This window comes from Carya illinoinensis, chromosome 10, assembly GCF_018687715.1.
Source record: "Carya illinoinensis cultivar Pawnee chromosome 10, C.illinoinensisPawnee_v1, whole genome shotgun sequence".
NCBI lineage: Eukaryota > Viridiplantae > Streptophyta > Magnoliopsida > Fagales > Juglandaceae > Carya > Carya illinoinensis.
In genome coordinates, this window is record NC_056761.1 from 8,787,820 (window position 1) to 8,814,849 (window position 27,030).

The following is a 27,030-nucleotide window of genomic DNA, read 5'->3' on the forward strand; positions in this document are numbered from 1 at the left end:
AAGATTGTGCAATAAAGTACTTGTAAATCTCTTCTGAAGAAAATCCCTTGCAAGCTCTATGGATGTAGACGATGCTGATGTATTTGAAGATGCATTTGGATAAGCATCTGGACATCCATTTGAAGACGTACCTGCAGATGCATTTGATAGCGGAAATCTCTCATGGCTAACAAGTATTCTAATGAAGGAGTGCAATCATTTGAATAATGCAACCGTTTGTAGCATCCTAGTATGACACACTTGGGTGGAGGGGGTGATTATTGGAAACCTCCCAAGTGTGAAATGCCATTTGAACTTGAAGCTAGCCAACCACCCACCGAAAGTTTATAGCAGCAAATATTGACCAATATTTCTACACCGAAAGAACCCTCCTCTTGGTCAAGAAGTGTGGGTGTTTTGTCCTCCATAGCTTCTCCTATAAAAGTAGATCATTTGCTGAAGATTAAATTCATCCTCACTGCGGTGAGCGATCAAATAGAGGGTTGAGGGTGAAATTTAGGTTCTGAGAAAACCCAGAACAGAGGGCCATTTTGAGAGATAGAGAGTTGTTTTATGAGTATTTGTAATTTTGTACAAACATATTAAAAATACTGAGTTTCCATTTCAGTGAACGTAGGCAAGTTGCCGGACCACTTAAATATTGTCTCTCTATCGTCTTGTGTAGGGGTGAGAATCGGCCAATCCGAACCGACCAAACCGACCGGACCGAATTGGGTTCAGTTCAATTTTAGGAGTACCGAACTCATTTAGTCCGGTCCTGGTCCAGGGGTTTTCCACCCTGTATCGGATCGAATGAAAAAAAAAAAATATAATTTATATAAATAATTTTATAAATTAATTATATAATTTTTTACTTATACTAATATTTATAATTATATACTAATACTAATAGTCTAATATGGTATTAAAAAAAATAGTCTAATATTATAATATACTATAGTTATACTTATACTAATATAGATTATATAGTTATATTAAATACTATAAGTAATACTAATACTAATATATAGCTAAATCACTATAAGTAACTATAAGTGTATAACTATATATATTTATATATCACTTTGCCCTCCCTAAACCACCACCCTGCACACATTATTTTTTAATTTGATTCCTTATTTAAAATCCAACCTTTAAAATCATGCTAGCTAATTGCTACATCACCTATTTTTTGTTTATTGTAATAGTCAAATATTAACAAATATTAATCTATATATATATATATATATATATAAGGGTGTATCGAAACGTATTTTTCAAGATGAAAGGTTTAAGTGACATGACATTTATTAGTTTTAATTAACGTCACAATATTATTACAAATATTTACAAAGTAAATTATATATTAATCTCCTGAGTTTTTTCTTTTTATACGAGGTGTATATAATCTATAGATCATTAATTAGTGCTAAAATGACGAAAAGAGGCCGGATACATCAGAATAATTAGCACAGCCGTAATTAATTAATTAAGTTGGCCGTGATGTTCCATATATAGGAAAGTTGAGAATACTATTGTATGAACCATAGCCGTGTCGGACTCCACATAGATTATGAATTATGAAATTTGGATTGATTTCTCGATGTTTATTAATTGTTAATGTTGAGATTTTTGCAGCATATATAACGGTTCTCTCTTTCTCTAGGAATATGTTGTCACCTACTCCACCTTCTGATCTATGAGCTGGTAGATTATAATAATGTTAGTATAAGTGTCATTACATTATTGCGATAGTTGACCACACAAGACATTATCTTGACCTTTTTTTTTTTTTATTACTTGGATCGATGCATTATATAACACAACACTATATAAAGAGGGATATCAGAGACAAGGAGTGGAAGCACGTACGTAGGTTTGGGTTGCACTAACCCTTGCTTGTTCAAAGAGAGAGCCATGGCCATGGGTGAAAACTCTAAATTTGATCTCTATGTAGCATTTTTTTTTGTGAGTATTGCTTTCACTTTGAGTGTTAATGCTGGCCATGGAGGAGATGCTGAAGCAAGCAACTTTGGGGGTCCTCATGGGTGGAGGTATGATAATGGTGACAATACTGATGATTGTTCTTTTGAAAGTTGGAGGAGATGTGAGAGTTTCTTTGGAAGGGGTGCTAGAAGTTTTGGCGTGGGGAGTAATGGAGTGAGTCATAGTGGAGAAGGAGGGTCTAGTAATGGTGGAGGCCATGAAGGCAATGGTGGTAGTGCTGCTAAAGGAAGTGGGTCAAGTCACAATGAAGTTTATGGAGTTGGTGGTGGTATAAATGTTAGTGGTGGTGTTGGGAGAGGAGGAGGTGGTGGAGGGGGAGAAGGTGGAGGCCTTGGAGTAAGTTTAGGATATGGAGTTGGAGTAGGTGCAGGTGTTGATTTTGGTGGTGGTAAGGATGGAGGGAGTGAAGGTTCTGGAGGAGGAGGTGGTGGAGGTGGTGGTGGTGAGGGTGAAGGATCAGGTCATGGTAATGGATATGGCTCAGGTGGAGGGGTAGGAGGCGGTGGAGGGGGTGGTGGCGGTGGAGGTGGTGTTGGGGGTGAAGGATCAGGTCATGGTAGTGGATACGGCTCGGGTGTAGAGATAGGGATAGGAGGTGTTGGAGGAGGAGGTGGTGGCGGTGGTGGAGAAGGTGGAGGCCTTGGAGGAAGTTTAGGACATGGAGGTGGATCTGGTGCAGGTGCTGGTTTCAGTGGTGGTAAGGATGAAGGGAGTGGAGGTTTTGGAGGAGGAGGTGGTGGTGGTGGTGGTGGGGGTGAAGGATCAGGTCATGGTAATGGATATGGCTCAGGTGGAGGGGTAGGAGGCGGTGGATGGGGTGGTGGCGGTGGCGGTGGAGGTGGTGTTGGGGGTGAAGGATTAGGTCGTGGTAATGGATACGGCTCGGGTGTAGGGATAGGGATAGGAGGTGGTGGTGGCGGTGGTGGAGAAGGTGGAGGCCTTGGAGGAAGTTTAGGACATGGAGGTGGATCCGGTGCAGGTGCCGGTTTCAGTGGTGGTAAGGATGAAGGGAGTGGAGGTTTTGGAGGAGGAGGTGGTGGAGGTGGTGGTGGTGGGGGTGAAGGATCAGGTCATGGCAATGGATATGGTTCAGGTGCAGGGGTAGGGATAGGAGCTGTTGGAGGAGAAGGAGGAGGAGGAGGAGGAGGAGGTGGTGGTGGTGAAGGTGGTACTAGGGGTGAAGGATTGGGCCATGGTAATGGATATGGCTCGAGTGCAGGAATAGGGATAGGAGGCATTGGAGGAGGTGGTGGTGGCGGTGGTAGTGGTAGTTTTGGTGGAGGGTCTGGATATGGTAGTGGTTTTGGTTTTGGTGTAGGTGTTGGTGGAATTGGAGGAGGAGGTGGTGGTGGGGGTGGTGAACGAGAGGGATATGGACATGGTGAGGGTGGTGGCTTTGGTGTTGATGGGGGTGCAACAGTTGGTTCTAATGGTGATAGGGGTGGCAAAGGGGTAGGCACAGAACAAGGTGCTGGCAAAGGCTACAGTGGCACTAATGGGATGGGCATAGGATTCGGAATGGGCATTGGATTTGGGTTTGGCATTGGAGGAGGTGGCGGAGCTGATGATACCAATGACAATGGTAATGGTGATCCCTAGAAAATCCTTAACATGGGATGCTTTTCCAAAATGCTTCAAAAGAACCTATGCTTTGTAGTAATTTAAAATACGAAATTATAATGCCGATCATCTCTATGTCCCAAGAACAATATGAATTCCAGCTTCTTGTTTCAAAATAAATGTTACTAATTATTTCTTCCATTGAAATTCTATAAACTCAGCTTTGGGGTTCTTCCATCAAATCCAAAAACTACTGATATTGTTGCCTAAATCATGACAATGAACTTGTGATCACTGCTATTATTAATTGGTCGTGAGAGTAGTTTGTTTCGTCGCTAGTCGTTTCCCAATTCTATTTGTAAATGGAGAGAAGCATGCATGAACTCGGGAATTGGAGTGATCTAAACTTGGTGCTAAGATCTACTAAATGAATAGAAGTGAACAATACAAGGTCATACGAAAATCATTCAGTACAAGTAACAATTACGGTAGCTCTGCAGTAATACAAGCTTGTACAAAATATTATATCTATGGTGAACTTATATACTGGCAGAAAGGACTGTGCTACACCTGGTCTTTGGAAAGAAAATTAGAGTAGCTCTACATCTACTTATAAGACGATGTGGAGAACACACTCTTTACGCCATTGACATGACATGATTTAATTTATTAGAGATTTGAATTTTAAATTTCTCTTACAAATCAAGTACACACCGGCTTACAAATAGAATTTTCCAGAAAATTATGATTGGCAAATTTACAATTTCAATTGGAAACAGAGGCACGACATGAGTTCCTAGGAAAAAGGAAAATACTGTTTAACTATACTCTAGGCCACTGGGGACTCACAACCTGCACAAGCCAATCAATTCATCAACTTCACATTCGATGTATTCAATAACAAACAGCATAATTGATTTTGAAGCACAAAATAGAAATTTGAGGGAGATTGAAATGAAGATAAGGTCTGTAATCCTCCAGAAAGCAACTTCTAATATTATGAACAAAACCAGGAGATGGATTAGTGACATAGAGAACCATTTATGTCTTGATATTTCTCAAAGACAGTAGACTTAAATGGCATTGTTGATCTTTTCCATCTGTTCATCGAAAAATCAGTAACAGAAAGCTAACCTCAAGTGTAGTAAACACTAATCTCATTCTGCTAGCAACAATTGAGGGTTCCTCTGCTTGTCCCTCTACTGCCATTTGCTCTAGTTGAAGAGTCTTTACTGGAAGCCTTCATTAATCATACGAAATAATTAGCTAAAAGATGTGCGGAGATTTTAGTGCTTGACATTTGAACATAGGTCAACACTGCTTGAAAGCAAGATTTAAATCCCCAGAAGGAATTAAACACGTATTTTCACAGCATGAACAAATCAGATATATTAATTAATGATTCAGGCTGTTGGGAAGTTAGCAGAGTTACAATACACAAGGCAAAAAATATCAAAGAGGCAGGTTTAAGTGCAAATGTAATAAAAACATTCAAGTAACTAGTAGGTAAGTAGTATTGTCATATTTGAGAAGAATGGTAACTCAAGTTTCATTGACAAAGATGGCAGGCTTCATCCATTACCGAAATCTGACTGCCTTCATATTACCATACAAACACACGTGAAAATACTCTTGCAACTAAAATAAAAACTTAACATGCTAAAAGCACCTCACCGTGCCATTCTCCTCATAAAGTACGCATTTGCTATAATGGCACAAAAGCCTTTCCACTGAAGCCTTACTTCACCTGACACTGAAGGTGTAGCTGACCATCTAACAATAGTGGGCTGCGGTGTACACAAGATGGTGATGAATATAATACTCAACCACAGAATGCACTCATCAACCTGTATTGTGAATTAGAGAAAAAAATGAGATTATAATTCTCAAACCATTTAGCAGATGTAGCGACCACCAAAAATCATACCAAATATTGCCAACCCCCCATCACAGAGGGTGTAGTTTGCATCTAGCATACAAGCTCATGATCAAGTTTGTAAATGACAACTGCTTCTATGGTCTACATTCTACAGAGATGAACCTATTTGCTTCAGATAAGACTGACTAAAAGCTACTGCAAACTTCTCAGCCATAATCATCGGAAGATAATGCAAATTGTAAAAGTAATTATGCTCAAGAGTTACACAATGACAAATAATTCAGGCTGAACCATGTAGAAGTAACTTACCTCTTCTGAGATAATTTTAGATTTCAAGCTAATCGTTCCACCATAATTTTGCATTGCTTCTATTTCAACACCAGATTCCTTCCTATCATTAAGTTCTTCTTAATCCTTCATCGGTACAGCCCAGTGCATAGGCATTCACCCCGGCATGGATAAACTCCTGGTACAATTAACTAAACCCTTTATTCCGAACAAGACAATAGACTATTGTAATAAACAACAGAGCAATACAATAAATATACTTCTAAGTTGTCACCTCCTCCGCGGTCAACAGCCATCTTGTAGCGCTTAAACAGACTGATTGCTATGTGGCGTGATGATAGGTACTCATCATCATCCTCTGAAATTGAATTGTGCAACCGACACTACAATACATTATACAATGCTAATTGTATCAAGCGTGTAAATAAGACCACATAACTTACAGGGGGAAAAAGAAATCAGTTCAGCCAGAGTACCAGCCATCTCTTTGATGCTACATGGTGCGATACATGATGGGTCTCAAGTTGATCACGGCCTTTCAAAGAAAATGAGGAATTATGCAGTGCATCGCTACACGGATTCCATAATAGGCTGGGAAAGATTGAAGTACCATTAACCGAGGAATTGACATGGGTAATTTTGCATGAAGATGCTTCGTGAATTGTCATAGCCCGCGGAGCATACGGCATCAACATGGTTGGACCATGATAGTTATCACTCTCGAAAAATAAACTGAAGCACAGAGACCAAACCATAAGGTGAAAGAGAAGCGTAAACATTAATCAAATACCAAAACGAGTTCAATATATCGATAATATCAAACAGATTCCAAAGGTAAACGATTCCCATTATAGGGAAATTGCTATGTGATCCAAGTATGACATTCAACTCCTTTCGGCGTCTCTTTACTTAATTCAGGAATATGATACTGAAATACCAGAAGAGGAAAGAATGAACAAAGACGTTATATTTCTACTTGCCCAGTTCACCAATATTGAAATAACAACCGGGTTACATCTTACGAGATAAAGAAAACCTGAAACTAAAATAAGTATACAAAAATAGAAAACACAGGAGGCAAATATGACTTGCCTTGTTAGAATTTAAAACTCATTTGTAAAGTAAAAAGGCACCGAAGCAAAGCAGTCAAGAACCTTCGACTACCAAAGAGAAAGATTGAGACAGAGCGAGGGATCAAATAAGCAGTAGAAAAATTGAGTTGTGGCACTTCAGCCAAACCAGCGATTTTTCCAATGGCTCTGGGAATTCTTTGGCCCCTGGCAGCCCGGCTACGATTTGTTTCCTAGGGCACTGACAATCCCATTGCCTAAGTTTAAAATGGAATTTTAACGTGGTCTTTTGGTCATAAAATAGATTTCTAATTAGATTAGTTTATATGTTACTATCTATCTTAAAATTTAAATAATAATATAATATTATATATTTTAATAATATTTAATAATTTTTTGTAATATTTTATAAATATATTTCATATATTAATTAATAATTTTATATTGTAAAACGTATAACAATTATTGATAAATTATACAGAACGATTAAAAAATAAAAATAAAAATTGACATAGAGATTTAATATGATTAAGTGATGTGCCAAAATTCACATAAAATAAACAGCGTGAATTTATTATAAGTCAATTAAAATTACATAATATGTATTTATATTAACTTTAGCGGTATGAAAGTATTTAAAAAAATTATAAAAATACCAACGTACCGTACTGCAGGATTTTAATTTGAACTTGCATTGGCAATGACTACGCTCTATTAGGCAGATGAGCTTTCCTATGGACTAGAACCCGGATCCGTCAGCCTCGGCCCAAACTAAGGACCATATGTAACGAACCCATATGACTGTCCTTATCGATCAGGCCCAACATCCCCCCATCCTCCGGCATCATTATTTATCATATTGTACCAACTCAATATATATCGTATTTTTAAAGTGAGGTTAAATATGAGTTATTTAAATTGAAATTAGGGCTTATGATTTCAAGAAAATCATATTTTAGGCCTTTTAAAATATAATATATCTATAATATATATTTATATTATCTCTATTCCATAATAATGTTCTTAAATGAAATATGTTTTGATTACAAAAGAATTTTACAAAAAATAAACTTATAAATTGACTTGATTTGATATGATATAAAATTATTTTGATTATAAAATAAATTTAACGTATCTCATAAAATTACATCAGTTTATAAATTTATTTTTATAAAATTCTTTTGTGAAATTTGTAGTACTCTTCCTAAATTTGACTTACTCTTTATTTTCATGAGAATCAAATATGTTTTTAAATTATCTGTGCCACATTTATTGCCCCATCTTTTATAACTTAACATATTAGAAAAATTCAAACTTAAAGGCTTCATCAGCCATATATATTTTGGTTGCCATACAAAACCACCTACCACGATCTCACATAATAATAGCCAAAATCAAGCTGCCACTGGCAATAGCTCTTCAACATTTTAAGCAATATCTCAAGCAACTTGAGTAGTTCTTCTGTCAGCCATTCTGATCTCCTCAATTTGGGTCCCCCAAGTGTGCAAATTGACATTAATCTTGTATATTATAAATTAACTTCTAATGGATTATTTCCCAATGAAAACACTTGAAATAATTATTTAAAAAAAAAAATAGACAACCTCGGATCGGATAAAATCAGGAGACCCCGCGGGAAGCCGGGGGAGGGGGGGATCATGATGAGGTAAGGTAGTTTGGTAGCGCTACGACCACTCGCTAACGATCGGGTTTCGTTGGCTGTCACCGTCTGAAAGAGAAACCCTTTCCTCCACCCACTATGCCTCTCCATTTACCCACCAACCCTCCCAATATTTTCCTGACACGCCCACACATATATAAGATACACAGACACACCTATATATAAAAGGCAGTTTTTTTATTTCGTATTTAGATTCGGTTGGTCTAGAGATAACAGAGGACGACGAAGAGAACCCATCCCTGTGACTGTAAGTGCTTTCCCAGTGTTTCTCTTTCGTTCTTTCTTTGAAATTCAGTGTCATCTGGGTTTGTACCTTGTTTCTTTGTTTGTGATTTGGAGATCTATGTGATTGATTGCTTCCTGAAATAAGGTTGATTGATTGCTTCCTGAAATAAGGTTGTGGAGAAACACTATTTAGATCTAGATTCGAGATGATAGGTTGAGTTTCTGTGTGTGATTTGGAGATATATGTGAGCTTTCGTTTCTGTTTAGAAGCCATTGTCATTTCATTAGAGACACTTCTGATGTCTATCTGTGTCTAAAACTTCCTCTTATTCATCAGATATTCTCTGCTAAGAAGATGAGAGGAGGGGGTTTGTGGCAACTTGGGCAATCATTAACACGTCATCTTGCTCAGGCTGATAAGAAGACTGTTGCTCGTCGATACCTTTCTGCAGAAGCAGAACTAAAAAAGACAGTTCTTCATGACTTCCATGTTGCTAATGGCGGGAAGATGGTGCCCTTTGCTGGGTGGAGCATGCCCATTCAATACAAGGACTCAATCATGGATTCTACTCTGAATTGTAGGCAGAATGGTAGCCTTTTTGATGTCTCCCATATGTGTGGGCTGAGCCTCAAGGGAAAGGATTGCATACCTTTCCTTGAAAAGCTTGTCATTGCTGATGTTGCTGCTCTTGCCCCTGGAACCGGGACGCTAACTGTCTTTACAAATGAGAAGGGAGGAGCAATTGATGATTCAGTGATAACCAAGGTGAAGGATGATCACATATACCTGGTCGTCAATGCAGGGTGTAGGGATAAGGATCTGGCTCACATTGAGGAGCATATGAAGGCATTCAAGGCCAAAGGTGGGGATGTCTCATGGCACATCCATGATGAGAGGTCACTTCTAGCTCTCCAGGTCAATCCTAGATTTCCCTTTCGATGTTTTCCCATGTCTAAGTTTTTCCTCGGATTAATTATTTTCTTACCTTGGAATATGCATGTCAGCTGCTGAAATTTTAATGCTTTTTATATAGGTCCCAGAAAAATGCAAAGACTTGTTCTTTATTTTATTTTTTTTGTATACACTGAAGTTCTTTAGGCTACGCAGGTTGAGCTCTTGGCTAGAATTGTACCACCATGTACATTTGTAACTTCACAATGGAAGGCCCAAGCTGTATGGCCTGTACTCCAAAATGACTATTCAATTATACAATTGGAGTCCCATAAGAACTATATAAAGAGGAAGAAATTTTCATTCCCAAATAATATGAGATCCCATACACCACCTACTTTTATTCTTATTATATGGGATATCACAGTCTCCCCCCTTGAATTCCTGACGTCCTCGTTAGGCCAGTCCATTGTAGGTGGTACAGCTTAAATCCCACATTTCTGGTTAGAATAGACCCTAATACTATTTATAACGTCTCAATGGAAGGTCTAAGCCACATAGCCTATACTCCAAAAAGACTAGTCAATTATATAATTGGAGTCACATTATAACCTTATAAAGAGCAAAACCTTCTCCTTCCCAAGCAATATGAGATTCCATATACTACATACCCTTATTTTTATCTATCCTTATCATATGGAGTGTCACAACATTGTTCTTACTTTATGCTTTGTGCCTGCAATACACGAGTTTTTCCTTTGTTCCTTCCTTTTCAAGAAAGTTTTTTAATTACACTAACTCAGAGATAATAGACTAGATGTTCAATTAAAACTTTGATTATATTTCTGTGTAAGTCATTCAAACCGTATTGCATTGATTGTTGGAAATAAATGTGCTAATACTTGCACTATGACGAAAAGATAATGCTGCTTTAGCTAGTTTAGTATACCATTAAATGACATGCATAATTTACAAATAGTTTTCCTTGTTTTTTCTGGTGCAGGGTCCATTGGCTGGCCCAGTTCTTCAGCACCTGACAAAAGAAGACTTGAGCAAGGTATACTTTGGGCAGTTCCATATGTTGGATATCAATGGAGTGCACTGCTTTCTAACTAGGACAGGGTATGTTTCTCTTTTATTTCTTTTTCTCTAGTCCAAAATTAGGAAAATTTCACTTTTCATGGTGAGAGTCTAAATGCTAAGTCCTTTCTGAATTTTTAGTCGGTGGACAGTTCAGTCTTACATCAACTTAATTATAAGGCCTGTGTGCATTTTCTGTTCACTGAGAACAGGAGGGAAGTATGATTAACTTTTCCTGTCTCCATTCGTTAGACATTACAACAAAGCAGTGTTAAATCCAAGCTTTAAAGGAACTTATATTCATAGAAGTGGATTTATTATGACGTTTTCTGTCTTATTACAACACAAAAACCGATAAAAAAAAGAAAAAAAGAAAAAAAGAATCCAAGCTTATCAATAACACAGGGGTGTATCCAACGCTCGGATTCCCACCCCCCCCCCCCCCCCCCCCCAAAAAAAATTATAAAGGAAGAAAAAAAGAAGTGCTGCTTGATGGTTGATTAGCCTTTCCTCTTCTCGGAGATTTTCAGGTATACTGGTGAAGATGGTTTTGAAATCTCTGTTCCGTCAGAGCATGCGGTGGATCTTGCCAAAGCAATCTTGGAGAAATCAGAAGGGAAGGTAAGGTTGACCGGTCTGGGAGCTAGAGACAGTCTCCGACTTGAAGCTGGGCTCTGTTTATATGGTAACGATATGGAACAACATGTAACTCCTGTTGAGGCAGGACTCACATGGGCCATAGGAAAGAGAAGAAGAGCTGAAGGTGGTTTTCTAGGTGCCGAGGTGATACTTAAGCAACTTGAAGAGGGTCCATCAGTCAGGCGTGTTGGGTTTTTCTCTTCAGGGCCACCTCCCAGAAGCCACAGTGAGATTCAGGATGATAAAGGAAAGGGCATTGGGGAAGTCACCAGTGGAGGATTTAGCCCCTGCCTTAAGAAGAATATAGCAATGGGGTATGTGATATCTGGGTCACACAAGGCAGGCACCAAAGTTAAGATTGTAATTCGAGGAAAGTCCTATGATGGGGTTGTCACAAAAATGCCATTTGTACCAACAAAATACTACAAGCCATCCTAATTCATCTGTGGTATGTCAACTTCAGAATTTTCTGATCCATTCCTTTCCGACATCTTTTTGATACTTGATAAACTAGACTTATTGTCTATTCCAACTTCCAATTACTATCGGCACGAAGTACGATGTGGAATGTCATATTATGTATTGTTCATTTCATTATGAAGTCCATACTTGCTAGAATGATTTGCAGGCCATACGTAGTGAACCCTTTAATTACTGAAGACAGGGCTCTTCCAACAAGAATTATGTCATAAAGTTAAAAACAAGAAAAATGATAGACTACCTACTCTTTTACAATTTGTTTACAACTTTAGATTAAAGAAATATATTTTTTAAATTTTAATTTGACTTTTGTTTGATTTGATTTGATTGATTTAAATATTAAAAGAATATTATATTATTAAGAGTAGTAAATGGATGGTGAACCGGTTGTAAGGGTATCACTTCTCTAAAAACAATCGTAACTAGAGATAGAAGATATAGCATTCCCACTGGTTTACCATCAGTTTACTACTTAATTACCAATAAAAAATACATTTCAGAATTATAAAATGATTTTTATGGTACCGTTTGGTCTTTCTTTCTATTATTTTTTTTTATTATATATTAGTTAAGTTGTGAAAGGATTGTACGCCAATTGGTGGAGTGTCATTATTCTTTGGTGGAGGAATATTAGATGCAGTCGGCAAATGCAAGGGGGATGCAAACGATTGTATTGAATAAAAAAAAGTTATAAAAATAATTTTTTTTTTATATAGGTCCTATATTAATTCACTTTTTTTAAAGTGACTGTACACCGCTTGCACAACCACGACTGTAAATATTATTTCTCTCTTTGGTGAAACGATATGCGCGGTTTCGTGGACATGGACGTGGGCAAAAAGATACAGCTTGTGACTCTGGTAAAACGATACGGCGGTGGCAAATATTGGGTATCGGTTAATAACCGGTTCGAACCGATTAAATTCGGAACAGTTTTGAAAATATCCGATTCCCACCCGCACTTTAACCCCCCAATACGGCGTAAAACCATATTCAGGACAAATCAGACGCATTTAAACGGAAATTGTCATGACAAGATTTTGTCCTAATTTGTGTCATTTTAAACGGCAAGAAAATAATCGTCGTAATATTTCAATTAAAATATTTTCTTGATTTGATATGTGAATGAGGAATGAATGGTACCACGTACGTTGTATAGTAATTATTGCTTGGGTGTTGACCATGCCGATAGAGGATCATTTTCATTGAAAATATCAGAATATATATACGAGTCTACGACGATCACGACAATCGTACAGAGTTTTCAATTGAGCTGACTTTCGATTCCAGGGCCAATTCCAGCTATTACTTTCAAGACAAAACAACACCTAAAAAAAAGTCTAACACGGTCGTCCAATATAAGATTCTAAGCCATATTCAGTATTCACCTAATCGATATATAAATTTCTTTGTTCAATTCAAGAACTAGTCTCTGAATGATCAACCGCGTTCGTCGATGTCATGTTAGTGTTGCCCGTAACTTGACTATTCAACAACTTATAAAGGGTTGAATTCAAGAATATATTTTATACGCAGGAAACTAAGAAAATTGCATTCTTTTTGCACTAGTAGCTATTTTACAAAGATTTTGTTGTAAGAATATTGTTTTAGGACGAGTGGAACTTAAGAACTTTGATACCATGTTAAATTAATATGATAATATTATGCATGGAATCCTAACTAAAAAAGCTTGCTAGCGAATTCATCCATGGCAGTTCCATCATTACGGAAAGAAGCTGACTTTCTTGCTAGATCTCTGAGCTGTGACAAGCTTCTTCCCAGTTGCAGAGTCACCTTCGTTTCAAACAACTCTCCGTTTTCTCTTCTCTCCAAGTATTTTTCCTCAAGTGCGGCTTCGATTGTTTCTTTCAATAGCCGGAAAAAGCTACCGGCGTTTCTATACATCTCAAACACCATCCCAACTTGCCCACCATGCTGGATAGTATTGACAATGGTAGCTAGCGCCCCAGCATTCAACGCTACTACTGCAGCCCATGCCACATTACCAACGCAAGCCGAGCCGACGGCCGCAATGCCTGTGAGTAATGGACCTGAGATGGCCAAGATCTTGTTGATCTTCAACACCAGGTTTCCCAGCCTTTCATAGTCCTCACTGTCCTTACTCTCCACCACCTCCATGATCTCTCGCATTTCTGCTTCAAGTTCCTCACTCCACCCATTTGTCTCTAGCTGTTTCCCTTCATGTGATTCGTTTCCCTTTTGGATGATCAGTTGATGGGAAGGCCACCAAGCAGTTGGCTCAAACTTTGCAGGGAATTTGTCAAGCATTGCTCCTAGCAATGGAAGTGGGTAGGCTTTGTCAAGGGCCAAAACCCTTTCCATCACGTCCTCCACATCTTCTTGAGTTGGAGTCCCAAGAGCGAGCATAGTTTGGATTTGGCTCCGGAGCTGCTTGAAGAATCTTGTAGCATTGCGTTGTTCCTCTGCAAGCTGTGAAGGCTGAATCTTGTTCATCACAAGCAACATCCCCGAGGCTGCAGCATACAAGAGAGTGGCCGACAATTTCAGAGCCAAAAGGGGCATTCCGGAGCCACCAATCGCTGCAGCACCAACCATGGCTGCGGCAGTAAGGGTTATCATGTTGATGGAGTTCAGAAGAAGGGTGTTCCAGTTGTCACGCTGCTGTCCAACGTTGGTATGCATTTCCACTCTGTCAGCCACGGCCTCTAAGATGGCATAGATCAGTTGGGTGGCGGCCAAAGTGTTGGAGTTGCGTGATTCAACATCATTGGCAGTCGGTGTGGAAGTGAGGACGTTGATGTTTTCTTTTGGGACCCTGTTTGTGCACACGGCGACCCTTGTGTTCATTTCGTCAACCAGCTTTCTCGTTGCTATTTTGGGAACCGAGAAACGAACTTTTGGAAGCTTTGAGGCGTGAATAGCAGCATTAAGTTTCATGGAACAACAATATGAAGACCAAGAAGAAGAAGAAGAAGATGATGATGAAGGTAATAGCAAAGTTGAAGCCTTTAAGGAAGCCATTGGATTGAGCAGGGTTTTCTCTCAGGTTTTTCGAAGCAGGTTGAGAATGCCGGTGTATAGAGGCTCTCTGAGTCCTATTTATGCTCTCCAAAACGATAGATGTACGTAAAGAAAGGGTCAGATCATACAGCAAAAAAATAGAAAAAAATAAAAATTAAATAAATACAGATGGACTGACTAGGTGACTGGACTCAGCCCTATTGGCTGACCAACCTGACCGATTCCCTTTCCATAAATTTTCCTACCTCGTGTTTGGTCTTTCATGCGACGTGGTAAAACCTGCATTAACCTAATACAAATACAAATTTTCGTTAAGTACTACAAACCAGGTCATGCATGCTGGGTTTATTTCTTTTATTTTGTTGCGTGTCATGCAATGTGTGTATATATATATAGTTAGATAGAAGGTCAATATCTCCCAAGTCCAAAGCATTATGACTCTTTCGCACCTACGTACAACTCAACCACTCTTTCTTATATATTATAGCTAAATTCTAGATGTGGCAATGTATTGGATTAACCAGAAATTTGATACGATATGATCAATAAGCATATTTGAATTTGATAGATCAAAACGGATTTACTCGATAAAACACAATCAATAAACACGTCTATTGTGGATCAACCCACAAAATTATAACTTGTATAACACGAATAAATTATATTTTCAGATTTTATAAATGATTAGATTTATATGTCTTAATATATAATTTCATTTTATGAAAATATTGATTTTCTTATATCACTCATAATTGTTTATTTTTTATTTTTTATTATTTTTCTTATCAAATATGTAATATATGAATAATAAGTATAAAATCTCAATTAGTTTAGGAAGAATAAAAACAAAAAATTTAAAAATAATTTAAAAAAGTAAAAATAAATGTGGTGTCATGTAGGGATGATAATCAATAACAAAGTTCAAAAAATAAATATAAGAATCAACTTAACCCATTTATATACAAAACAGGTAACAAGTTAATTCAATAAAATTTAATTACTAAACAGGTTACGCTTTTTAGATCGAGTCACTTGTTATTTATATAGGTCGTGTTATAATTTTAGGACTTAACTCATTTAATTAAATAGGTCATGTTTAGGTTGACTCATATAGTTTAATGCTCAGGACTTGACACGATATATATGAACATGTACTCGCGAACACAAATTGCCATACCTACTAAAATCAGAATATTGTTATGATCATCAAATATACGACATACGTACTGGCCTGGATATGGATCATATCGAGAAATAGTACTCTAACAGGAGGCAGAAAAATCAAACTTAAAGAAGTGTCATAAAAAACTATATAGCTTAACGTGCTGGGACTATCTTCGTAGTTCCATGAGGTTTGCCCTTGGGACAAAATGTTATCAAGTTAAAAAAAATTTAACTTTTGTCACCTTCTTAATTGAATGGTTTGGTTCTTAATAATTCATATCAGCTAAAAAAGCAATACGGTCTGAAAAGAAAATGAAATTAATTAAAAATTAAACTAGAACTAAAAAATATGAAAGGAAGTTTATGGGTGGCTGCATCAACCCTTTCTGAATATATATGGTGTGAAATTATTACTTGTTTTAAAATTTTAAAATAATAAAAAATGACAAATTAAGCTCAATATGTGTAATATTTAATTAAATAGAATAAAGTACACGTAGATTCCGGACTTAAAATCAAGACTCTTATGATATTATGTGAAATCATCAATTATCTCAAAAGATTAAAGTAAAAGAAAATGACAGATTTAATCTATTATATTTGTATCAACAAGAACACAATCATCTCATAGGGGAAGGGATCCGTTAATCTTTCTAAAGGAAAAAAAATGAGACCTCGTAATTTCTAATGGTTCCAATTGATTACTTTTTATTTTTTTTACTTATAAAAAATGGTACATTTTAATTTTATTAAAATTTAAAATTTAAATTAATGAACCGAAGCCACACATATTGCCTTTGTTCGTGATGTGCCCAAGTCCTGATTATATTTCTCTGTTTTCCGGTCAAATGTGGATTTAACATCCTGATTTTACTCCTTTTTTTTTTTCCCATTTCCTCGCAGAGCCATATTTCTTTCTGTAACATTTGAACTACTCAAAAGCATGTGATAACTTATACATATTTCCATTACAATCTACCATTTCTGCTCCCGTGGCAGTCTTCTTTCCACAGATTTTTGAGAGAACATGAGCTGTGTACGTAATTCACTGTCTGCAGTCTGTAGCTTTAGTTTGAAGTCTTTGTGTGGACTGCAACACTTGGCCTGGTTGCTGTCCTCCTTAGTTCAATAGCGAAACCAGAATGGGGTCCTTTTCACTGAAAAGTGTATTGCTATTGAGTGTGGTGAGCAGCGTCAAGCCCAGGAAGACCAGAACAGAGAGAGTTATGCGACCTTTCACCTCTTTTGCGTACTCCACAGAGGCTAGAGCAAGAAAAGTCAACGCGAATGAATTATAAGCCCACCATGCAACGTTGAATCTCCTCAAGGATTTCTTGAAAAGGGCTGGGCTTCAAGCCTGTACACGAACAAATGAGAGATGATTAGTGTAAGAATAATAAAGTACAGAATAGACAATAGTAAAAATAATAATTTTTTTATTTTTATTTTTTAAGAGTTGGTAGCCATATATCTAATAGTTATTCCATTTTAAGTTTATTAAAAAATTCTCACTTGTGGTTGAGGAAAATCGTAGTTATAGAACCAGCCTCTAAGAGTTAACAGATACAAAAATAAAAAGACTCCCCCAATGCAACCCAAACAACTAAAGAAAAAAACCACAAACCAACCTAAACAAGCTTATAAAAAACAACATAAAAAACCAACAGGCCTAAGAAGGAACTAAACAAGCCTAAAAAACCAGCACACAACCAACCAAAAAATCAAGTACTAACCCAGTTAAATACGAAAAGAAGGAAGGCCCAGAGAATCAATCCGGACGATGGCTTTTAAAAGCCGAGGACTTCTTTGAATGCTATCATAAATTTCCGTCCTCCCCCTTTCTCCTTCATGTGCTAAAAAATCCACCCAAAATTTGCTTCTTGGAATTAGTGTTCAACCATGTAATTCATTCTCCTCAATTCCTCACATAAATCGTCTCAAAAATCTCAGAGATACCACAACATACACATCCCTTTACGAATCGAGTCGATGACAATTTTAGAGTCGCTTTCGATAATAATATTATTCATATGAAGCCGTTTACAAAGCTGAATACATTCCACAATGGCCTTTAATTCCGCACTATTATTAGTGCCATGTCTGTAATGAGTAGAGAAAGCCCCTTTTACGAAGCCATGACTATCTCTTATTATGCTACCACCTCCTGTATTGTCGGGATTCCCTCGACAACTCTCATCGCAATTAAGCTTAAACCATCCCTCGGGGGGCTTAGACCAATTTACTATTTTTCCTGGTTTATAAACAATGTTATAACATTGTAACTGAAAATTCTCAAAAAATAGCTCTATCATGTTCCGAGAATTTTTAGACTGAGCAAAGATTATCACCCGGCAATTTATTCCATACATGAATAGCTTGCCAAACTTGATCAGCATTTTCAGACTTCCCCTCCATTCTCACTTTACATCTTCTCTTCCAAAGGCACCACATAATTAAATAAGGAATTAAACCAATCAACGTTCCCTTGATGGAAGACTTCTTGGCATAATTAAACCAATGCAAAACTCTGATTTTCCAATACCAATGATGTGTCAAAGGGACCCCCATTTCTGTGCTAGCAAACAACCAAACTTGAACTACAACCTCACCCCAGGAGAAAATATGGTCGATACTTTCCGTTTGACGTCTCGAGCAACAATCACAAGCGAAAGCTAACAGCCCATAACTCGAGAATAACTGCCCTTTAATCCAAGTCGCCTCCCAAGCTGTAGAAGCAGAAAAATTACCATAAGGAGAAGGCTTCCAGACAATTATATCCAAGCCCTTTTTTCCAATAGAAACATGTTGTATATTTTCTGCCACCATGTTAGCATCAACTAAATCCCTTAACAGATCCATATTCCAAGAGTTATTTATCCAACAATCACTAATACGTAAGTTCAAATTAGCAATATCTTGAACTCTAGCGGAGAGCAATCCTGAAGATAACCATCTATTAAACCAGAAAGAAGCATTACCACCCCTGACCAACACCTTCACAATATCCATTACTTCTGATAAGACGAAAATAATATATTTCCAAAAACAGGAATCCATGAATTGCCTGTTTTGTGCTAAAACATGTGTTTTACGGGAATACTTGGATTGGAAAAAATCAGTCCACAAATTATTGATAGAAATAAGACGAAAAGCAAACTTCATTTGAAGCGACTTTTGCACCTCTTTAAAATCCCAAATACGCAAACCAGCTTCCTTTGTAGGCTTGCACACTTTTTTCCTTGACAGCCAATGTAACTTCTTTTATTGTCCTTCTACCCCCATAAAAAATTAGCAAGAAGAGAATTTATACAGGAAAACCCACTTTAAGAGAGAGAAATATCTGAGTAGAAAGAGAATCTTCCAACTTATGCCTTTTAATTGCCATACTGATGGTGTACACATGCCCTCTATTTATAGGTTGGGCTAAAGACCCTTTAACAGAGTTAGATTTGAACTATTCCTCCCATCAAGGGATCCTCTATTTATATTCATTACTAGTTGTTCAAAATGAACTCTTAATCCCCTAGTTTAAATTTAAATTTAAACTTCTTAACAGATAAAATCTTATCTTCTTAACAGATAAAAATCTTATCAAAACTTGATAGGCAAGAGGGTCACTCTGAATAGAATTTTAACATTCTCCCACTTGACCCTCATGTCACACAAGTTTCTATATAGGGTGATTAGAAAACTAATATGGCCAAACATTGTTTATTTCAACTAGTTATAGAACACCCCCACTCAAATAAAGAATATTATACACAATCATGATGGTAAAGCTTTTATAAAGCTAAGCCATCCCTTCCATGTATCACATGTACAATATCCCTTAAATAAGTACCATATGAGCAAATAACTTTATCGATTAACTTCCAATACGTCATTCAGGTCCTACTTTACATAATCCTCGTGGATAAAAATAATATGCACAAAACAACTTTATTCTCTAAAATAAAATAAATATTGTATGTCTATAGACCAAATAAAGAGAAACTAAACATAAAATAAGTTGACAAATCTCATATTTTCCACATGACCTTTGAAATGTAGTACTGGTAAGCCTTTGGTCATGGGATCTGCAATCATCAACTTAGTACTTATATGCTCAATAAATAACTCATTCCTTTTAATGCTCTCTCTAACACTGAGGTACTTGATGTCTATATGCTTCTGCTAATGCTTTTATTGTTTTTGGAGAATAAAACTGCAGCAGTATTATCATAGAAAATCTTTAGGAGGCTCTCTACTAAATTAACAATCTTAAGACCACTAAGAAAATTCCTCAACCATAATGCATGTGTAGTAGCTTCATAGCATATTATGAATTCTGCCTCCAAAGTAGACGTAGCAACAATAGTTTGCTTACAACTCTCCCGAGATATAGCGCCCCAGCAAGTAGAAAAATATATCCTGAAGTAGATTTTCTGGTGCCTACAAATCTAGCAAAATCTGAGTCTGAATAACCAACCACATCTAATCGGTCAATGTGTCTATAGGTCAATCTGTAATACTTGATTCCTTGTAAATACCGTAGAACTTTAATGACCAAATCCTGGGTTACTTTGATATAGACTCAATAATCCCACTGCAAAGCCAATGTCAGGTCTAGTGCAGACTTGTGCATATATTAGGCTTCTTATTGCAAATGCATGCATTATCCCTTTCATCTGCTCTTGCTCCTGCTCCAATGCATTTTAAGGGCATTGGATTTTACTAAATGCATCCCTTTTGACAATAGGTGCCATCGAAGCCTTACAGCTCTTCATGTTGAATCTCTCCAAAACTCTTTCAAGGTAGGCCATTTGAGACAATCTCAAAATTTTTTGTTCCCTGTTTCTGTGAATCTCTATGCCAATGACATAAGAGGTTTCACCTAAATCCTTCATTTCAAAGTTTTGAGAAAGAAACTGCTTGGTGTCATAAAGCAAGTCTAAATCACTACTTGCAAACAAAATATCATCTACATATAAGAATAAGAAAATAAATTTACTCCCACTTACCTTTAAGGTATATGCATTGATCAACAAGGTTCTCAATAAATCTAAATGAGTTAATAACCTTGTTAAACTTTATATACCACTGGCGGGAGGCCTATTTAAGTCTATATATGGATTTCTTTAATTTGCAAACTTTCTGACTGCTTTCTTTAAAACCCTCAGGTTGTAACATACATACCTCATAGTCAAGATCCCCATTTAAGAATATTGTTTTCACATCCATCTTATGTAATTATAGATCAAAATGAGATACTAATGCCATGACTATTCTAAATGAATCCTTCTTAGAAACTAGAGAGAAAGTTTCATGGTAGTCAATGTATTCCTTTTGAGTAAATCCTTTAGCTATAAGTCTGGTTTTACGTTGTTCAACATTACCAGAAGCATCCATTTTGGTTTTATAAACTCTGTTCCATTAGGTAAGTCAACGAGATCCCAGACTTGATTTTTAGCCATGGATTCCATCTCATCTTTCATGGCATCATACCAAGATGTGGAATTATCTCCACTCATGGCCTCTGAAAACGATCTTAGATCTTCCTTGGGTCCAACATAGTTAGATTCTTGAAGGTAAACCATATAGTCATTAGAAAATGTTGGCCTCCTTACTCTTGAAGATCTCCTTAATACTACTTCCTCTATAGTTTGTAAACTAGGAGTAGGTTCTGCTTGAACCTGTTCTTCATGAGTAGACTGTTCTTGAAATAATTGTTGTTCAGAGTAATCAATTTGATCTTCTCTTAGCATAATCATACGTCCTTCATATGAAGGAGTTTTAATCTGCTCTTGTGCTTCTTCAAATTATAACTTACGGGGATAAGCACTCCCACTAGGTTCAGCATCCTCAAGGAATTTGACATTTCTGCTCTCAACAATTCTAGGACTATTTAAAGGATAATAAAACTTGAAACCTTTGGAATTTACCGGATAGCCAATGAAAAAACCACTTATTGTTCTTGGGTCCAATTTCTTTATGTGAGGATTACAAATCCTCATTTCAATAGGACAACCCCATACATGTAAATGACTCAAACTTGGTTTTCATCCAGTCCATAACTTAAAAGGTGTTGTAGAGACAACCTTGGATGGAACTCTGTTCAAGATATACACATAGTTTTCAAGGCTTCATTTCACAAGAATAATGGTAGTTTAGAATTACTAATCATGCTTCTTACCATATCCATAAACGTGCAATTCTTCCTTTCAACTACACCATTTTGTTGTGATGTGCCAAGCATTGTGTAATGTGCAATAATGCCCTCTTCTTTGAGGAATTTTGCAAATGGACCCATCATTTGTCCATTTTCTGTGTACATACCATAATACTCACCTTCCCTATTAGATTTTACGATCTTGATTTTATTTTCCTTTTATTTATCTACTTCAAATTTATAGGTTTTGAAAACATCTAGTGCTTCAACCTTTTCATTTTGAAGGTAGAGATACATATACCTTGTATGGTCATCAATGAAGGAAATAAAATATCTTTGACCATTTAGACAGGGAGTAGGGAAAGGTCCACAGATATCAGTGTGTATGATTTTTAAAATACTTGAACTCCTTGTGGCACCTTTAGTGGTCTTGTTGGTCTGCTTTCCTTTTATGCAGTACACACAAGTCCTAAAATCAGTAAAATCAAGAGTTTGTAAAATTCAATCATTCACCAACCTTTTAATTCTTTCTATGGAGATATGTCCCAATCTCCTATGCCAGAACATGAATGGGTTCTCATTTATGATGCTCCATTTAATACCAACATCAATATGCAAGGATAAATAATTATTCTTAAAATTGGGATCTAACTCAAATTTAAATAAACCATCAACTTTTATTCCACCACCAATGTAAACATTATTCTTAAAAATGCTGAAAGTAGAATTAACCAATCTAAACTCAAAGTCAATCTCAATCAACTTTGAAATTGAACCAAATTTCTAGAAAAATTAGGAATAAAAAATACATTTTCAAGGTCTAAAACAAAACTAGTTTTTAAAAACAATCTAAAGATCCTAACAGCCTCTACTTGTGAACGCATCTTATTTCCTGAATAGACATAATGTTTATTTGGTTTCAACTTCTTTGTTTTGAGAAATCCCTGCATGGTATTAACAATATGGATTGTAAAACTAGAATCAATCCACCATATGTTTCGGGGAGCTTCTACAAAAAATGATTCATGACACCCTAGAGATAGGAGATCACCTTCTTTTTAAGCCATCTTTTAAACTTTTGGCAATCTTTCTTCATATGCCTTTTCTTTTTACAAAAGAAACAAGAATCCTTATTGCCATTTTTCTTAAATGACACCTTATGCTTATGCAGTTAAGCATCCTTGTCTTTATTGGTCTTTTCATTAGTACGAATGGCCATATGAACACTTTCAAGCCTCTCATTTTTCAATCTCTCCTCTTTTTGAACACACATGGTTAATAATTTATTAACTGACCATTTATCCTTACGTGTATTGTAAGATATTTTGAAAGGACTATATTCAAAAGAGAGAGAATTCAGAATGAAATGTACCAAGAATGACTCAAAGATCTCCATCTTTAGGAACTTAAGTTGAGCTAGTTGCAATGTCCCTCATTGGCATCATGTGCTCACGCACACCTTTAGTACTATCGAAAGTCTTACTTGATAGTCTCTTCATAAGGGTGTTGGCTAAAATCTTGTCAGAGTGAACAAATTATTCCTCAATAACCTTCAGGAATGCTTTAGCCTTATCAGTTTCAGGGATAGAACCCCGAATGCTCTTATTGATGTGAGATTTCATAAACAACAAACATAAGTGATTAGATCGCTCTTACCGTTCTTTTTTAGAAATCTGTGCTGGCATACTTGATTCCGTGAGGGTGGATGGTTCGATCAAGCTTTAAGCACCCCAATTTTAGAAGAATATTCTCTTTCCAAACAGAGAAATTATCACTATTTAGCATTGGAATACGAATAATATCATCAAAATGTGAAGTGGGAAATGTTAAAGCTACAATAACCAAGAAAAACTTTAATGCTATGAATTTTAACATTATTTAAATCAACCAATGTCAATTTAACCAATAGTAAATTTTAACCAACTATAAATAGTGGTTGCATCACATAAAAATTTACTAAATATCTAAATAATAAGACTTGAATAATTCAATGTTAATGAATAAATTCTCCATACCTTTTGGGCATGGGAAAATCTACCACCAACATGAAATCATCTATCTTTTTCTAATTAAACCACAAAATAATAACCTCCATTTTGGGCCAGGTCACTAAAATAATGATTTAATAACAACACAAATGCTAATATATCTTTATGAAGTTAAAATTTTATATGATTATCGTTATAAATTAGGATGTTTTGGCTACTCCCAAAATACTCCGATAATTGGCCTTATATAATTATTTTTCAATAGATAAGGATGCTTTGGCTACTCCCAAAATATTTCAAATAATAATAACCTCTAGCATCTTACCATAGGAAAAAGAATATATATTGATCCACCAAAAATTAATACAATTAACAAACAATCCAAAAACAAGCTTAGGAATAAAACTTTTTTTTTTGAAAATAATAAAATATTATTTAAATTCCTTTAAATTGGGCTAGTCAAAATTATTTTGTGTGGATCAATACTTACTAAACATATAGCTTATTCCGAAAGTTGGCCTCTATAGTGTGCCTTTTAATAAGGGCAAATCTTTCTTAAAAGCCAAAAGCCTAATAAGGCCAAGAAAATTTAAAAGGCCGAAAGGCCTAATAAGTCATTAAAAGCCTAATAAGGCCAAAATTGATAGAAAACCAAAACAAACTAAAAGTAAATCCGTAGTTGAGGTTCATATTTTTTTTTTTTTTAATATAAACAATGCCAATCAATGCTTTAAATTTTATCGTAGAAATGAATAATATTATTAAGTAAGTTTCTAAGAAAGATTCTTCTTTCTTAAACAGAACTTCAAGGTTTTTAATAAAGTTTGAAGGGTCACAATGATCCCACTTAAGTTTCAATCTCTTAGACAAAACCATCTTAAACTGTACGCATTCATGCTCCCACAGTAAAAAGCCATAAAATTTCTTATATCAAACCAAATTTGATCTCACAAAGAAAACACGATAATATTATATTTTCATGCTCAAACAAGAAAATACATATATCTCAAAAATCTGAATCAACAGGCATGAAGGTAGCTCTGATACCACATGTCCGAATAATAAAGCACATAATAGATAGCAATGAAAATAATAAATTGCATACCTCTTGTGATGATGATTCAATATTTGAGCAAGAGCCTAAAGAAAACCCACTTAAAGAGAAAGAAATATCTGAGTAGGAAGAGAATCTTCTGGCATATGCCTTTTGATTGCCGTACTAGTGGTGTACACATGCCCTTTATTTATAGGCTAGGCTAGGCTAGGGACCCTCTAACAGAGTTAGACTTGAACTATTCCTCCCATCAAAGAATAGGCTAGTGCTTATCCATTACTAATTGTTCAAAATGAAACTCCTAATCTCTTAGTTTAAATTTAAATTTAAACTTCTTAATAGATAAAATCTTATCAAAATTTGATAGGTAAGAATGTCACTCTAAATAGAACTCTAACAGATTAACTCTAACAGATTAGTTCCTGTATCTGCCAATTTTATGTCTTTTCATTAAAATTTGAATTTCTGACCAATCACGTTAGATAAATATACATATTTGTGTACATAATCGCTTACAACCATATTTTTTCATCAAATAATAATGAAAGTATAATGATTGAAAGGATGATAGATAGCATTTTGCAATGCTAATTTATGAAAAAGGATCGAACTTACCAAAGACATGAAGAGGAATAGAGTGAGAAAGAAGAGCAACTTTGATGGTGTATCAAAAGCTCCTGAAATGGAGCTCCAAGCTAAACTTGCCATGCTTGGTGTGGCAAAGAACAAGATCAAGAAAGCCGGCTGCAGCATTACCGGAAAATGATTCCCACCGGATACACGCTGATACAGCGTAACAAAGAGTACAAAATAATGTGCCATGCATGCCTAATGAGAACATTAAAATCGCACTCTCTTTCCATCCCATCTGTGCGGCTGCTCGGGCACCTACCAAGTTTCCCAACACCGAGAAATGGCTTGTTGGATTTGCCATCTTTGACAGAAACCGCTTCTCAGTCGTGAGCCACTGTCCGTATATCTTTGCGTCGAGCACGATGACAGGAACTGAGAAAACAAACCAAAGAACTTGGTAGGTAGCATTCTCTGGACTGATTAATGGCGATGACTGAAGCATGAGAAGCCATGAAAACCAAGGAACATAAAAGAAGTTCACTCCTACATGGTGCAAAAACTCTGCCTTCACCATGGGAAAGTGAAAGAAGCATCTCAGAATGTATAGAGTGAGAGTTAGCAGAGTTAGAAGCGCAAGACACCATAGGAAAAGAAAAACTGTTGAAGGCAGCTTGTGGATTACATGCAGGGGTGCTTGTTGAGTGTCACTTGCAGAGTCACTTAACATCTTCCATGGTAAAGCTTGGGCACCAGGAGAGAGGCTTATTCTGTAGTAGCTTGCATGCAGCCTGGTCAAGATGGATGGTTGGGATGGCTTGGCAACATCATTAATGGGGTGGCCATGGCTATGAGCTGATCCTTGGCTGGTAACGATGGAAGCATCATGAATTACAACCTCAATTATGACCTCATTAGGACCATAAAATTAGAAGTGAGTAGCTTTCGGGTGATAAGATGACATGCATTTCACATATATATAGAAGGGTGCATGTTTATATATGTGAGCAGATGATTGAGCGTGAGACACCAAGTACAGTACTTGAAAACTGAGTCAGCTTCGAGTGTGGAAACCACTACATGTCCGGACACTTGGAATTAAGGCCTATATTATTTTCCTAGTAATTAAGAAAAATAAAAGGTCCATTATTTTTCTATTTCTTCATGGTCAAGGTCGAGAGGAAATTCCCATTTTGCTTTCTGGTATATAATAAACGTTGGAATCTTCATGTGTGAGTAGCGTGATTAATGAGTCAACACCACTTGCACTATATATATATGTACCAGTACCGTATTAGTGCGAATAATGGGTAAGAATTAAGT

At 36.4% G+C, this 27,030-nt stretch overlaps 3 protein-coding genes and 2 pseudogenes across 3 annotated transcripts; 2 read left to right on the forward strand and 3 right to left on the reverse strand.

Annotated features, from left to right (window-relative positions):
- The first annotated feature begins 1,896 nt into the window (after nt 1-1,896).
- Nucleotides 1,897-3,585, forward strand: LOC122278385 (glycine-rich cell wall structural protein 1-like). Its single transcript, XM_043088580.1, has 2 exons — nt 1,897-3,079; nt 3,206-3,585. The coding sequence occupies exons 1-2, from the start codon at nt 1,897-1,899 to the stop codon at nt 3,583-3,585; spliced, it is 1,563 nt and encodes a 520-aa protein (XP_042944514.1).
- Nucleotides 3,586-4,183: 598 nt separating this feature from the next.
- On the reverse strand, nt 4,184-7,052 carry LOC122278243 (annotated as a pseudogene).
- A 1,374-nt stretch (nt 7,053-8,426) lies between these two features.
- LOC122279688 (aminomethyltransferase, mitochondrial-like) lies at nt 8,427-11,918 on the forward strand. The gene is made up of 4 exons (XM_043090465.1): nt 8,427-8,711; nt 9,027-9,605; nt 10,585-10,703; nt 11,192-11,918. The coding sequence occupies exons 2-4, from the start codon at nt 9,045-9,047 to the stop codon at nt 11,736-11,738; spliced, it is 1,227 nt and encodes a 408-aa protein (XP_042946399.1). The 5' UTR covers nt 8,427-8,711; nt 9,027-9,044; the 3' UTR covers nt 11,739-11,918.
- A 1,399-nt stretch (nt 11,919-13,317) lies between these two features.
- On the reverse strand, nt 13,318-14,813 carry LOC122280154 (probable F-box protein At4g22030). Its single transcript, XM_043091157.1, has one exon. The coding sequence runs from the start codon at nt 14,781-14,783 to the stop codon at nt 13,461-13,463; it is 1,323 nt and encodes a 440-aa protein (XP_042947091.1). The 5' UTR covers nt 14,784-14,813; the 3' UTR covers nt 13,318-13,460.
- Nucleotides 14,814-16,997: 2,184 nt separating this feature from the next.
- LOC122278386 lies at nt 16,998-26,622 on the reverse strand (annotated as a pseudogene).
- Between the last annotated feature and the right edge of the window lie 408 nt (nt 26,623-27,030).